Source organism: Convolutriloba macropyga, chromosome 4, assembly GCF_964194025.1.
Source record: "Convolutriloba macropyga chromosome 4, txConMacr16.3, whole genome shotgun sequence".
NCBI classification, from domain to species: domain Eukaryota; kingdom Metazoa; phylum Xenacoelomorpha; order Acoela; family Convolutidae; genus Convolutriloba; species Convolutriloba macropyga.
Window position 1 is genome coordinate 7,092,489 of NC_134471.1, and position 15,769 is coordinate 7,108,257.

The 15,769-nt window shown below is 35.6% G+C and overlaps 1 protein-coding gene across 1 annotated transcript in view; it reads left to right on the forward strand.

Annotated features, from left to right (window-relative positions):
* The window catches only part of LOC142337440 (zinc finger SWIM domain-containing protein 8-like), a 97,569-nt gene that overhangs the window by 30,344 nt on the left and 51,456 nt on the right, over positions 1–15,769 (forward strand). The window contains exons 11-13 of the mRNA XM_075386666.1: positions 902–1,032; positions 12,891–13,297; positions 14,014–14,305. Of these exons, the coding sequence (XP_075242781.1) occupies positions 902–1,032; positions 12,891–13,297; positions 14,014–14,305 (830 nt within the window). The remainder of the gene's footprint in view (positions 1–901; positions 1,033–12,890; positions 13,298–14,013; positions 14,306–15,769) is intronic.

The window sequence follows — 15,769 nt, forward strand, 5'->3', positions numbered from 1 at the left end:
AAAATGACTTCTGCACTTTAAAACTTAAGTTAAATTTGAATTAGGTTAAGGTCAAAGAAACTCATGTGTGTAATAAGGGTCCCTAATGAAAAGGCTTCTCCGCAATGAATTTTAACAAGCTTTATTAATTTATCGTTTAATTTTTTTCGTAGCTTTTTGACCGGCGTCGATATCTTTTTCAACTTATATCTGTATCTGTTTCTATCTCTATTATACGGCACGCAAGTCTATTCTTTCGCAGCTGTTCCGGCAGTCTGCCGGCTATGTTTACTTTTACTAGGACCTCAACATTAATTTGAGGTATAGGTGTCATTTGAGGACATCGCAATAGAAAATTAGTACATGGGAACTTCTAAAGCAATATTGTTGCAAGCAATTTTAATTTTAACTTTACCTGTTTCAATTTGATTTTCTTTCGAAGTTTTCTTTATCTCTTATCTCTTTTTCAACCTCTTTCTCGTCAGCTATGACAGCATTTTTTTGACAATCTGCCGACTATATTGCAAGCAATTTTAATTTTAACTTTACCTGTTTCAATTTGATTTTCTTTCGAAGTTTTCTTTATCTCTTATCTCTTTTAGAACCTCTTTCTCGTCAGCTATGACAGCATTTTTTTGACAATCTGCCGACTATATTGTGTTTGAGGTCTATAAATTTAACGAATGAAATGAAGATGCATATAAAATGAAATATCTATCGCTCAGTTTTCAAGGTAGTTACTTTCTTTTTGAGTTTTAAAAATTGGCGAGACCGCTATTTCACGGTCAGGAACATCGAAACAGAAACACGGATGAGCTGAATTGCGAATCCCATTATACAATTGAAATGGCTTTTAACTGTTGAATTAGAGTGGAGCATACAACTTTGTAGCCGTGTTTGAGTCATCTTTTTTATTTGATAGACTTCGTGATGGATAGCTCCGAGAGCAGGTCCGATTCACCCTTCCGAATTGAGGATCTAAATGCTCCAGCTTCGAATGTGCCACAAATTACCGCCAACCTTCACCCACACGCAGCAGCTGAACTTCACAAGGTAAGACTTTTGAGAAATTTATATTTTTCAGTAGGATAATTCGATTATTAATAGCGGCCCTCATCTTATACGGCCATTATAGCGGCCCAATTTTTACGACTCGAAGAGGAGTAATGGTGACGTATTTCTACCACTCAAACTGCCGTGTAACTAATTTTTTCTGAGCGAGGGAAGTTTTTTGATCTTTCGCTTCGATCAGTGAATGACTTTTCGAATTTGAAAAGTGCTTTTTTAATAGCCGCCTCATCTTCTCAGCCGGCTATTATAGCGCTCCTATTTTTTTTACAATTCAAAGAATTTGAATTGTATTGGGGCGCTGTCTTTTTACGACTCGAAGAGGAGTATTGGAGAAGTCCTTTTTTTTAATCAATTTTATTGGAGTGATTTTTGAAGCGGGAAATAAAACTCGTGAAAAAATTTGGAGTGATTTTGGTGCTGAACAAAAGTGAAGAGCGGAGCGAAAAGAGAGTGGTTTTTGTTCATACCGCTGTTTTTGAGAGAGCGAGAAATTGATGTGTGAAAAAATTTTCTCTAAGCGAGCGAAATTTTTTTGTTCACGTGCGGCTTTTAAAAGCAGTTTTTTGCAACTTTTGATGGTTATGAGGTTTGATTATAATATTGTATTAGTTTTAGGTTTGTTTTGATAAGAATTGAAGGTTTCAAGTAGTTAATTTGATTTTTAATGCTAATTTGGAGGTTTTTGATCAGTTTTGCTGATTTTTAGATGAAATTTAATGATTTGTTACCTGTTTCTTTGTTTTACTGCTTTAAGTGGGATTCGAATAGAAGCTTGTTACTTAAGGAATTGTCAGATACCAATTGATTAAAGTTTTGTTGGTATAAATTATTTTTTCTTAGGGAAAATGACAGAAAAATTGAGAAAATTTTAAACGATTTTTCTCATTTTTTGCAGTTTTTCGTTTTTTAAATCTTACACAAGTGTCTTACACACCCTATTATAACTTGCCCATTGTTTTGCGAGTTTTTCATTGCTCTAATTGCAAAGGAACCTTATTCGGCTTTATGTTTCCTTCTACTATTAAAAAAAATTCATTTATTTTTTATAGTTTTTTTGTTCAATTTTTTGAATGCCGTTTCTATTCTTCCTTAATTTTTTTATGTCATTTGTGGAGGTTTAGTGTTCACAATAGTTGTTCTAGTTGTTTAGTAATAATTATGGGCAATTTTGGCTATGAATCATTTTGTTGAGAAATATGACAAAAAATGGCGAAAATTGGAACTATTTTCCTTAATTTTTTTTTCAGTTTTTCGTTTTTATTTCTGTCTTTTCTCAGCCTATTATGATTTCCTATTGTTTTGCGAGCATCTATATACCCTATTCGCTGAAAAGAATTTTTCTTTGGTTTTATATGATTTTGTAATATTAAAAAATTTGTAACTTTTTCCAGTTTTTTAGTGCAAGTTGTTTTAAAGAGCTTTTTTTCATAATTTGGCCTCAAGTATTTTTAAAACATTCACTTAATTGGTTTTAGTAAGCGCTAGTTGTTTTGATGAAGTAATTTTGGCAAAAATAGTTATTTCGGGATCTTGATTTATAACAAAATTTGATCAGATTTTTTTTTCAGAGTTTAACAGATATGATTTTTTTGTTTTTAATTTTTTGTTTTATGGTTTGGTTTGGAGATAATCGTAAATTAGTGGAGGCAAGTTTTTTCTGATGAGTAGTTGGATGGCGGGTAAATAGATTTTCACTTCGAGTCGTTTCCGGAATTCTTCCGGCTATGTTTTTTTTTTAAGATCTGTTCACACATTTTCATGATTTTTGAAGTCAAATTGGAGTAGTGATTTTGGTCACGCCGAAACAGGAAATGGAGCGAAAAGCGAGTGGTTTTGCGGCGTGAATTTTTTTCGCTCTAATTTTAAAGTAGAGTGCGAAAGTGGTGTTTGAACAAAAATTCGGTTTCTCGGTAGTGGTTTTTTGTTCACATGCGGCAATTTCACTCTGATTTTTACTGTTTTTTCGATTTTTTTCTAAATGGTTTTCCCAATCCAATCACAGCTCATTTTAGGCCTAGTTTTTTGTTTGAATTAAATTTTCATTACTCGCTATTGGTTTTTTGTTCACATGCGGCATTTTGACATTGATTTTTTTGTTTTTTTTTATTATGTTTTGATCCGATTTTTTTTTAAATGGTTTTCTCAATTCACTCATAGTCCATTCTAGGTCTAGTTTTTTGTTTAGTCAATGAAAACTCTTTGAATTGTACGTCAGGACTTGTCCTGCTATGTTTTTTTACTTCGTCGAATAAAAAAATGTTTCGCTTTACCTCATTTTGCCGCTTTTTCAACATTTTGCGTGAAATCTTTTTGACTTCTCTAGGCTAGTTTCTCTCTTCTCTCATTCTGCTAAAAGGGATTTTGAGCATCAGTTGCTCAGCAAAGCAATTCAAAATGAACAGAGTCAGTATAAAAAATTGAAGTCAGAAATAGAAACGGGATAAACCCATAAAGCCCAATTTTAGATGCCCGCTATTTGAACGTCGTTCCTATAAGTATTAGTTACCTCTCTCTAATGCTCATTGGTATTGATAGGAGCCCCTGTAGCCTCTCTCTAAGAAACAAAATTATGTTCAACTACGAAATGCCATCAAAATAAATCGGACTTAAAACATTTTTTTGTACAAAAATCTTTTTTTTTCAATATATTCTATTCGTTCAATCCCAATCATGCTTATTGGAATCAACGGCGGCTATTTTCCGGCAATCTGCCGGGTATGTTTGACAGAATGTCGCTTATAGAGACCCATGTTTAGGTGTTTTTTCGTCCAATTGGCCCAGTTTTTTCGCTTATAATTTTGTTTTTTTTTTGTAGAAATAATTTCAATAGAAGATTTTAATAGTATTAAAGTGTGAACTTCTGAAATCGATACAACAGTGTTTTTAAGAGTCTAATAATGCGTTTTGAATTCTAAATGAACACATATTTCCCAATTTTTTTAAATTCATTTTTAGCTTTTTTAAATTAATTTTTGGATCTTAAAGCGGATTTTCGAATCAGTGCATATGGCATTTTATCTTTCGAAGATCAGTGCTTAAGGCATTTTATCTTTGATGTTTCATGCATTAAGAGCCTCTTTATAACTTGAGGTATTTTTGTTTTATAGAATCGGACACATGCTTACCCGATTTTGGCAGTTTTTTGTAATTGTAATTGATACATGCTGGAAAAAAAAACACATGAAAAACAAAGAGTAGTTGAATTGAAAGTTGAAAATCAAATTAAAAAATGAAGTAGAAAAACAATCACATTGAAAGTTGAAAGTTGAAAATCGTTCTTTGAAAGTTGAAAATCAAATTAAAAATTGAAGTAGAAAAACAATCACATTGAAAAATGTAATTTTCCCTTTATTTTTATTTGATTTACAACTTTCAAAAATCAAGAATTAGTCTGATTTTCTACGTATTTTTGTTTGTTTTTATTCTCCACATTCTAACATGTATCAGTCTGTCATTTTCCTGAGACCTATAGTTCTGATCAGATCTGCTTTTATCAGTTGTTAAAAGATAACGATTATAGCCTTTTTCTTAGATTTTTATTTTGTTTGCAATTGATTTCATTTGACAGTTCGGGACTGAGAATTTTCATCAAATGACAGTTAAACATTTTGACTGATAAATGAATGACTTTTTGGCTTTTGAACAGTGTTTTTTGACAGAGGAGCATATAAATAACCGTTTTGCCTTTTCTCCGGCTAGTTCGCCTATTTTTTTGTTATTTGCTTTTTTGTTGACATGATTTTTAGACGATGCTGTTTAATTGCTCTCGAAGAGATGCAATTATTGTAAAATGTGAGCGTCTTTTTATGCAAAATTATCGCTTGATCATTTTTTGACTTTTGAATTTTTTTACGCCCTTAACATTCTGCGTTGTGCGTGATCTTAACTTCTTTCATCAGCAATTTCAGGCAGCTGAACTCAAGTCGCGGCAATTTAGTCAAATGATAACTGTGCCAAAACTGGTACCATTTTTTCACTTCAAATCTTATAGTGGTATATATCTTTCTCCCCCTCCCCCCGAATGTAGCAGGCTGTAATTGATTATAGCTCCACTAGTCGTTCTAGAGCAATTTTTCCGACGTGAGTCGGTTATGTTTTAATATGTAAGCCACTTAAATCGATGCCAGTGTTTTTGAGAGCCTAACAATGCTTTTGAAGTGTAAAATGGCCACAGTGCATATGGCAACTTATTTGCATATGGCAACCTTTTTGAAGTTTCATGTATTGAAAACCTCCTTCCAACGTGGGGAAATTGTCGTTTTTATTAATTTTACAAATGATCATCCGTTATTAGCGATTTTGTTCAATTTATCTCATATTTTAGTTTGTATTTTGGTTTTTTTACTAGAAAGACTTTTTCGCACCTTCAGAAATTTCAATTTGGTTTTCCTAACAATCAAAAATTTGTTTGGTGTTTACTCTTTGAAATACAGTGAAAATATTTTCATTTTAAAACTAGTTTTTAGAGTTTGGAAGCAAAATTTTTTCAATGTTTCAATTCTGAATTGTTTTTAGTTCTTTTATTTGTTACCGGTACGTGTACAGGAGGATCGCAATGTTTTTTAACAGCATCGAATGCTAAATAATGCAACGTCTTCGTTTTTGTACTTAATTTTTTCAATTTCATTTTTAACTTTCGAAAATAGAATTCTTTTGTTTTTTTACAATGTTTGCATATTCGCCAGTTTCCAGCATTTTCATTCTGGCATTCTCTTATGGACTATAGTCTTTATAGTTGTATTTGCTCTGGCTTTAGCAATTGAATGATTTTAGCCTTTTCGTAGATGTTTTTTTATTTGCAATATGTTTTTTTTGTTTTTGATATTTTAGCTGGAAGTTTTCACTGGAATACCGTTTAGAAGTTTTGACTGACTCTTACTTTCTGCAGAAATTCTTGGTGGCTCAGTTTTATTTTTAAACGATTGTTTGGCTTTATATTATTCCGTTTCCGTTGTCTTATTCTTGATAAGTTTTATTTACAAAAGTTATAGCCCATTTTTGGTAAGTTATTTCCTACAAAGGAATTATATCTATTTTTTTTCTTAGCTGCTGTTACTCCGAAACCAAAAAGTTGCGATTTCTAGTTTTTAGTATCCTGTTGCTTAAAAATTTTAGTTTAATTTCAAAAATTTTATATGACTTATGAATTGACAATGTGTCTTTTGGCACCATTTTTGGTTCTTGAGTCCTCGTTTTTTAGGGCTAGTATTGTGTTTCATTTCTTCGTTTTGTGATGATATTTAGTTATATGATGATATTCGTGATGATTTTAGTTATATGTCAGTTTTTCAGCGGATCAGTAGTTGACCATCTTGAAAATTTTGGCCGTCTTCCAACGTTTCCAAATGTTTCACAAGTTGTCAGTGCGTTTTTTAGGCAAAGTTACGTCTGATGTTTGAATCTGTGATTTCTTATGCGTTTGCTGAATGATGTCGTGATTGTTTTTCTTTCAATTTGTTTAATGATGTCAATGCTATGAGAGCTGCGTGATTTTTGCACCATTTTTTTAAATCAGTTCCGTTGCGGTAAAAGGGTAATGTTATAGGTCCAAAGGTAATGGTTTTAGCTTCAAGCAGGGTTTTTGTGAAGTTCTGATTCTTCGAGGTGGCTCCAGAATTCTTCGGCTATGTTTTTTAAAGGTCGCTTTACCTTTTGATCACGTTTTGCATAAGTCACTATTTTCTTGCTTGACTTCTGACTTACTTTACTAACTGTTTCAACTGAATGGATTTTAATTTCTCTAACGCATTGAATTATGCAACGTAGTGAATACATTCAAAGATTCAAAGTCAAGAGTTCAAAATCAAAAGATCAAAAGAAACAGAATAAGCCCGGTCATTAAATCATAGTTCATTCGAATAGAGATTTTTTTTAGCTGTTTTACTGATTTTTAGCTTGAATTTTAGCGATGTTTCTCTTGTTTTCTGTTGCTGCTTTGAGTGGGATTGAAAAGAAGCTTTTTACTTAAGTGTGCTTAGATACCAAGTGAATACTGTTTGGTTGGTATAAAACATTTTTTTGCTGAGAAATATGAGAAAAAAGTTCAATGATTTTTAATTTTCTGCAGTTTTTTTTCTACGATCTTAGACAATTTTTTTTTCCATAATGACCTCTCATTTGTTTTCCGAGAATTTCATACTTTAATTGCCTTGAAGGAATTGATCCTTGGCTTTGAGTTTTTGTACGTACTTGTTTTTAACGGGGTTGTCTTTTTAAGCAGGAACGGTTCTTCGAGTCGTTTCCGGAATACTTCCGGGTATGTCTTGTTTAAAATTGGGCGCTGTTTAGTGAATTTGAAGATGGAAATGAAATGCAGATAAAAATTTGCAATCGTTTGTTTGTTGAACAATGTCGGAGAGGAGCGAAAGGAGCGATTTTTTGCTCATGCCTGAGAGCGTGAAATTGGTGTGAAAAACTGCATGTGAGCGAGCAAAATTTTTTCATTAAGGTTTGGCTTTTTCAAGCAGAATTTTCAGTTTCGGCAATAATTGCGGTTAAATGTTTGACCACGCTATATTAATGTTTTTTAGTGTCCGATTGCATTCAAACGAGGTTTGTGGCAATTATTTAGTCCTGCTATCTTTTTAATGCGATTTGTTGCTTGACCAATTCGTCGTATGGCCTTTTTAATTTTAGCCTTTAGCCCCGTAACGCCCGGAGTTCTCCCGTAAGGCTATATTTAATTGCTCTCAACCTAAATTTGTAGCGATTATATTAGTCCTCTGGTCTTTTTATGCAATTTTTCGCTTGACCGATTTTTGTCTGACCCTTGTGAGTTTTCGTTCCGTTAAACGGGATAACAGGTAGTGCTCAAAGGGCATTGAGTGGCTCTCTTAGAGCCTTACGCCTAACTTGTCTCTAAGTATGCCATTCAGCAAAACTTTTAGGGATGGCGTAAGGGGAGGTTCTTAATCTTAAGATAGTTTGACGCCCTCAATCAGCCGCTCAGTCACCACCCGCCCAGCCATCTCCAACCCACACAGACAGAACTCGTACGCCCTCCTACACCTGGCGTTATGGACCCCCATCTCCTTCGGCCATCCCAACACAACCCAACCACCTTCGCTTGAACCCCCTGCCACTTCTTGAAGTCCGCCCACCCCTTCCCTAAAGCTAGCATCTCTAAGCCCGAGCTGGGTACTACAAAAGCCAACCGCTCGAGTTATTCGAGAGCAATTCGCCCGACCCGCAATCCGCCCGACAATGTTGCTTTTGGCGCGCTGAGTTGATTGTTAAGTTCTCTATTTTAGGAAAAGTGTTATTCTTTTTTTCGTTTCGTGATGATATTTAGGCCTTTCAGTTTTTTAGCGGATCAGTAGTTGACTATCCTGAAAATTTTGGCCATCTTTCAACACTGCCACAAATTTCACAAGTTGTTAGTTCGTTTATTTAGGCAAAGTTACGTCTGATGTTTAAATCTGTGATTTTTTGTGCGTTTGCTGAATGATGTGATTGTTTTTCTTTCAATTTGTTTAATGATGTCAATGCTCAAATCTTTTTTGCTATGAGAGCTGCGTGATTTTTGCACCATTTTTTTAATCAGTTCCGTTGCGGTAAAAGTGTAATGTTTTAGGTCCAAAGGTAATGGTTTTGGCTTCAAGCAGGAGTTTTTGTGAAGTTCTGACTCTTCGAGGCTGCTCCAGAATTCTTCGGCTATGTGTTTTTTAAATTCGCTTTACCTTTTGATCACGTTTTGCATAAGTCACTATTTTCTTGCTGGACTTCTGACTTACGTTATAGTGTCATACTTTAAATCATAGTGCTTCAGGTTATCAAGATTATTGGAAGCGATTCCTAGCTGGCATTATTATTATGCTTATTAGCATTCATTTTAGCAGCTGAATTAAGTGGAATTTTAAGTTCTAACCGAATATGCGGAATTTGCAAACCAAATAGGAACGCTTAGAATATGTCTGTCAATTTCTATCTCTCAAATGAACGGCGGCTATTTGCCGGGCCAATTCGCTGTTTATGTTTTGTTCATGCCACTCTTTTGTGGCGAGCGAGATGTTTAGGTGTGGAAAAAACTCTAAGCGGGCAATTTGTTCAGATGCGGCTTAAATGTTTTTTTCCTGTTTTTTTGAGGTTTGATCAATTTTTATTCAGTTTTGGTTCCTTTTGATTGGTTTGAAGGTGTTAGGTTGTTAATATCTGTTTAATGGTGATTTGGAGATTTTTCAGCGTTTTACTGAGTTTCAGCGATTTTTCTCTTGTTTTGTTTTGCTACTTTGAGTGGGTTTTAAAGGAAGCTTTTTTACTTAAGTGTGTTTAGATACCAAAGTGAATATTGTTTCGTTGGTATAAAACATCTTTTGGTCAGAAAAATGTGAAACGATATTTAATTTTTTGCAGTTCTTCCTTTCTACGATCTTAGACAAGTTTCTTAGTCTATTATGACCTCTCATTTGTTTTCCGAGAATTTTTATACTTTTATTTGGTTGAAGAAAATGATCCTTGGCTTTGAGTTTTTGTACGCACTTGTTTTTGACGGGGTTGTCTTTTTAAGCAGGGACGGTTCTTTGAGTTGTTTCCGGATTACTTCGGGGTATGTTTTGTTTAAGATCCGGCGCTGTTTTTTGTAAAGATCTTTTCACGCATTTTAATGATTTTTGAGAAGAAAAAATTGGAGTCAGTGAATTCGAAGAAGGAAATGAAATGCAGGTAAAGTTTTGCAGTCCTTTGATTGCTGAACAAAGTTGAAGAGAGGAGCGAAAAGAGCGATTTTTTTGTTCATGCCTCAGAGCGGGAAATGGGTGTGAAAAACTTTCCTGTCAGCGAGCAAATTTTTTTCATTAACGTGCGGCTTTTTCAAGCAGTATTTTTGGTGTTGACCTTTTTTTCGGTTAAAGGTTTGAACAAGCTATGTTAATGTTTTCTTTTTTGTTTTTATAGTGTCCATTTGCATTCAAACGAGGTTTGTGGCAATTATTTAGCCCTGCTGTCTTTTTAATGCGATTTTTTGCTTGACCAATTTGTCTTATGACCCTTTTAATTTTACCCTCTAGCCCGGTAAAGCCCGAAGTTATCACATAAGGTGATATTTAATTGCCCTCAAACTAAATTTGTAGCGATTATATTGGTCCTGTGGTCTTTTTTATGCAATTTTTCGCTTGACCGATTTTTGTCTGACCCTTTTGAGTTTTCATCCCCAAAACGGGACAACAGGTAGCGCTCGGAGGGCATTAAGTGGTTGAGTGGCTCTCTTAGAGCCTTACGCCTAACTTGTCTCTAAGTATGCCATTCAGCAAAATTTTTAGGGAGACATTTGATGGCGTAAGGGGAGGTTCTTAATCTTAAAATAGTTGGACCCCCTCAATCAGCCGCCCCGTTACCGCTCTCCCAGCCACCCCCCACACACACACACAAACTACCCGGACACCCTCCTCCACCTGGCGTTATGGACCCCCATCTCCTCCGGGCCTCCCAACACAACCCAACCACCTCCGCTTGAACCCCCCTACCAACTCTTGAAGTCCGTCCACCCCTTCCCTAAAGCTAGCATCTCTAAGCGCGAGCTGGCTACTGCAGAAGCCAACCGCTGGCGGTATTCGAGAGCAATTCGCCCGACTTTAGCTTGTTATGTTTGATTGTCGAGAGCGTTTTTATTTTTCATGTGTCGCAGTCTTCATCTTAGTTGTAAGATTTTTGGTTATTAATCTGAGCTTTTTTTCTATGCTGATATCCACTATTTTAGTCTACTTAAGCAATTATCTCTCTATTATTTATATCATTGGTGATTGAATGGACTCCCATTCTCGAAAGAATGTTAAAATGTCATTTTTTGCAGTTTCGTTTTAAACGGTATTTTTGAGAAGTTCGGAAAAAATGAGAAATACGGAACCTTTTCGTCAATAGGTTGCTTTTTCAGGATAAAAAGGTATGTGAACCTATTATGACGTTCCTATTGTTGCCTGATCTTCTCAATCGGTCGTAACTTATTGAGTTCAGTTATTATCAGAAGGGTTTTAAGTTCAATCTTTTGGATATCTAATCACAGCTTTATATATTATTATAAAACGTTTTTCTTCTGAGATGTTTTTTCCGTGTTAGATTTCTTGCTACGTGTTATCTTTGTAGGTTGTTTTTGTAAGTTGAACAGAACTAGTATAACAAAGTCTGTTGAGAAGTGATTTGGAGTCGCGACTTATGGTGATTTATATAGAATAGTCAATTTCAGAATTGGATTTTGTGTGATGTATTTTCCCTTTTTGAATTTCATTGTTTCAAACAAATAGGTGCTTAAAATGGTAAGTTAGCTGCGTTCAACGTGAGATGTGACGTTGAGTCGGATCTGCAGCCTTCCTGTTCTGTTTTTAAAGCAGCAGATGCTCAGTAAAAGTATCTAGAATCAACAGAGTCATCGAAAAATGAAATCAAAAATAGAAACCGGATAATTCCATAAAGTCTAGTTCCCGCTGCTTTAACTTTGTTTGTGTGTCTTGGTTACCATCTCTAATGCGTTATGGTATTGATACTAGCCTCCTTATCCGCTCATTAGAAAACAACAATATGTCCAACTACAACATTTTTCTGTTCTTTCAATGCCATTCGGGGTTATGAGAGTCAATGGCAGCTTTTTTCGGCAATCTATCGGATATGTTCTTAGCTGTAAAGCTGTAACCTGAGTGCAGCTATATTGCGGTGTTCTTGGTTTTTTGTTTCTTCTGACGCTCTTTTTCTTATTTGTTCACACAGCAAAGACGAAAAAAGCAATTTCCAGAATGGCGTCTTCCTCTAACTAACGTCATTTCTACTACTCTCCGTAGCAGGAGCTTTCAGTTCAGTGCATTTGCGTATTAGGTTTTAATAATACATGACTGACCTCACTCGACAAAAAAACGACTTTTGTTAATCATACTTTTGTAATCACTTCGAAATGTTACCATCTCTAATGCTACCTGTATCATCTTATTAAGAAACAGGAGTAGGTCCAACTACAAATTAGCATCAAAATAATGTGCGTTTTAAAAATGTTTTGGTAAAAAAATCAATTTTTATTTATCAGAGCTTTCAGTTCTATGGGAAGCAATGGTGGGGTGGTTTTTTCCAGCCATTTCATGTGCTTAAATTTGTAATTGCTCCCAAACAAAGTTCGCAACCATTATATCAGTCGTCCCTGCTGGTCTTTTTAGTGCAGTTTTTGTACTAGCAACTTTTCGTCTGATTGTTTTTTTTCTGACCATTTGACATTTGCTTCTAAAAAATTGGATAAAGAGGAAAAGCCTGGAGGGCATTGAGTCTTTCGATCAATCATCAAATTTCTTTTGATTTACCTTAGTTCACAGATTGTTCAACATTTTGTTTGAAATGTTTTTGACTTGTGTGAGCTAGTTTTTATCTCTCTTTCTAATCAAAGCGTTTTTAAGCATCAGTTGACCAGCAAGAATCCAGAGAGTCATTATCGAAAAAGAAAATCAAAATTAAACGGGATAAACACATAAAGCCCAATTTTAGATGCCCACTAACTTTTTCTTAAAGTCTTAGTTTACATCTCTAATGCTAATCGATAGTAGCCGCCATCAGGAGTTTGCCCAACTGCAAAATGACATCAGAATAGTTCGTATTTCGCTTCTATTCCGACAGTCTACGGGCTATGTTTGTATGTATTAGTTTAACATTTCTCAGGTCAATATGGCTAATTGTGTGACATTATTGTTGTACACGAGACTTTGGGGGTCCACATAATATACGATTTCTGAACGGGTATAGTGTGGATCGATGCGATTATCAATTGAAAAGATTTCCTGAGAGCTGCTTTATTTGACGCTATACAGAGTTTAAAATGTACTAAACGATGTATTTTTCCATAAGTCAAATAGTCATGAGCTTGTTGATTTTAGAACTTCAGAATGAATCGAATTCGTAGCACGAGTAGTGGCAGTGACTCGAACCTGATTGGAGCTCAACATCATTATCAACAAAGACACCACAACCACCAACACCACCACATCAACACAAACATGTCACAACAACAACAGCACACACGAAGAGGAGCTAAACGCGGATCCAATGTCCGAAATAACAGCCATACCAAAGACTACTCCTCGGAGCGATTTGTAACTTATATCACCATTGGAGATTCAAATGCACGAAGTGCGTCGTCCAATTCAGAAGCAGCTTTTGCGAGTAGTAATGTGCGAGATTTGGCACTGTCCAGTGCTGAGAATAACACGTGCAATATATCAGTGGTTCCGTCTAACACGACTAATGCCAATTCCAAAATGACATTCGCACTTGGACGCAGATGGCAAGTAACGTTTTATTTGGTATATATTCGGGGTGCCAAGTTATCTAGTTGTATAATAGCCGCGAAGTGATAGCGGCTATTATTGGGGACATCGTGGCTTTTTACAATTCATAGAATTTGAATTGTATTGGGGCGCTGTGTTTTTTTAATTCCGCGTCTCCTTCGATGATTCTTGGGACCATAGACTTCTACTGCTTCGCAGTTAAAATTTGTGTGCGTGACGTCATTTGTTCTGCTTTTAGGTCAATTGCGTGACTTAACTCACGCAAAAAATTACTTCTGAACTCACTTAATGAACTTCTATGGACATTTACTAGTTAAAGATCGATAGTGTGCATCTAAGTAGTGCCAAACGTATATGCCCTAATTCTTGAGTATTAGAGTCTTGAGTTTTTGATTTCGAATATTAATTTTGAAAAAGCTCTTAGGGTTTTTTCCTTATAGAGCGTAGTTGTTTCCTAAAATTGACAGTCCTAATCTAACCCAAAAAGTCTAGTGGTCTATTAAAGGACTGGTGAATGATCTGTCTATCTTATTTCTTTAGTTGTTTCAATTCATGGAAGGCCACAGGCGTCTATCGCGGCTATTTTCGGCAATCTGCCGGCTATGTTCATATTACCTTGAGTTCCGATTTTCTTGAACTCGATATGTAGCTTCAAGTTTCTAATCAAACAGTGCGTATCTATTGTAGAGAAACAACCTGATGTTTTGTTCAGGTACCGTGGTAAGAAGTGCTACAGCAACGTGCCAGTTGTGCCTAATCAGCCTTCTGAGGCACAAGCCCATTCTCTCATGGAGTTGGCCAAACAGGTGCTGGTGAAAGCATCAGCTTCCAACTCTGCTGGATCCGCCTTGTCAGCGGTGAACTCGGGTGGACCGTGGTCGTCCACCTTCAACAATAGCGGAGGAACAGCTAACGTTCTGGGAGGATTCGGAGCCTTCAACAACTCTAATATCTGGAACCTAGCTGGAGGGTCTGGTCATGCGCGAAATGTGACCACAGATCAGGTATCCGTTTATTAGAGCTGTGAAGCTGTAAACAGCGTAGCTATATTGCGACACTCTAGGCTTTTTCGTCGTCTGACTATAATTTTCCTTTTCAATTTTTTCAGGAGGCAATGGTGATAAAAGCAGGTTTTCTCTGTTCGTCCTGCTCTTGAGAAGCTTTGATTTGCGTCAGGTCATTTTTAAAGCTCTTTTGTGGTGAGTAGTTAGATGAATTGCTTGATTAGTTTTCTCAGGTTTCTCTTACCCCTTGCATCGTTTATAAACCCCTTGTCCAAAACTGCTTTATGAAAAATTGTAAAATTAAGGCTTTGGGTGGAGAATGAAAGACGGAATTTAAAATTGAGCTAAGAACTTCAGTTTTTATATAGGAAACAACTTCATGGCTTAGTTTTTAAGTAGACTTTTTATCATTTTTTCAAAGGCCCGTCATCTTTTTAGGCGGCTAATATTGATTTCTTATTAATAGCCGCAAAGCAATAGCTGAAGTTATCATTAATAGACGCCTCAGCTTCCCAAGAATTTGAATTGTTTTGGGGCGCTGTCTTTTTTTAAGATCTGTTCACACATTTTCAGGATTTTTGAAGTCAAGTTGGAGTAGTAATTTTAGTCACTCCGAAACAAGAACTGGAGGGGAAAAGGGAGTGGTTTTGTGGCCGTAAATTTTTTCACTCTTATTTTAAAGTGGAGTGAGAAAACGGTGTTAGAACGAAAAATCGCTTTCTCGCTAGTTCCTTGCTCACATGCAAAAATTTCACTTTGATATCGTTTTTTTTAAAAAATTTTCGGATCGGATTTTTTTCTAAATGGTTTTCCCAATTCCTTTCTAGTTCATAGTTCATGGCCGAGTGTTTTGTTTGAACCAAATTTCTTTCTCGCGTGTGGTTTTTGTTCTCATTGATTTTTTAAAATTTCAAATTTTTTAAAAAATTTTTTGATCTGACTTTTTGGAAATGGTTTTCTCACTTCACTCATAGTCCGTTCTAGGTCTAGTTTTTGTTTATTCAAAGAAAATTCTTTGAATTTTACGTCAAGATTTGTCCTGCTATGTTTTTTTACTTCGTCGAATAAAAATTTTTTGCTTTACCTTAGTTCACAGCTTGTTCGACATTTCGCGTAAAAACTTATTGACTTTTCTAGGGTAGTTTCACTCTTCCCTCATTCCACTAAAAGTGTTTCTAGACAGCCGTTGTGAGGCAAACCAATTAAAAATGAACTGAGTCAGTATCAAAAAACGAAATCAGAAATAGAATCGGAATGAACCCATAAAGCCCAATTTTAGATGCCCGTTACTCAAACTCTGTTCTTATTTACCAACTCTAATGCTTTTTGGCATTGATACTGGCTCCTGTTCCGCCTCACTACGAAACAGGAGTATGTTCAGCTCCTAAATGACATCAAAATAGTTCACACTTGTTCGTACAATTGTTCGTACAAAAACCGTTTCTTACGTATTCTCCTCTTTCC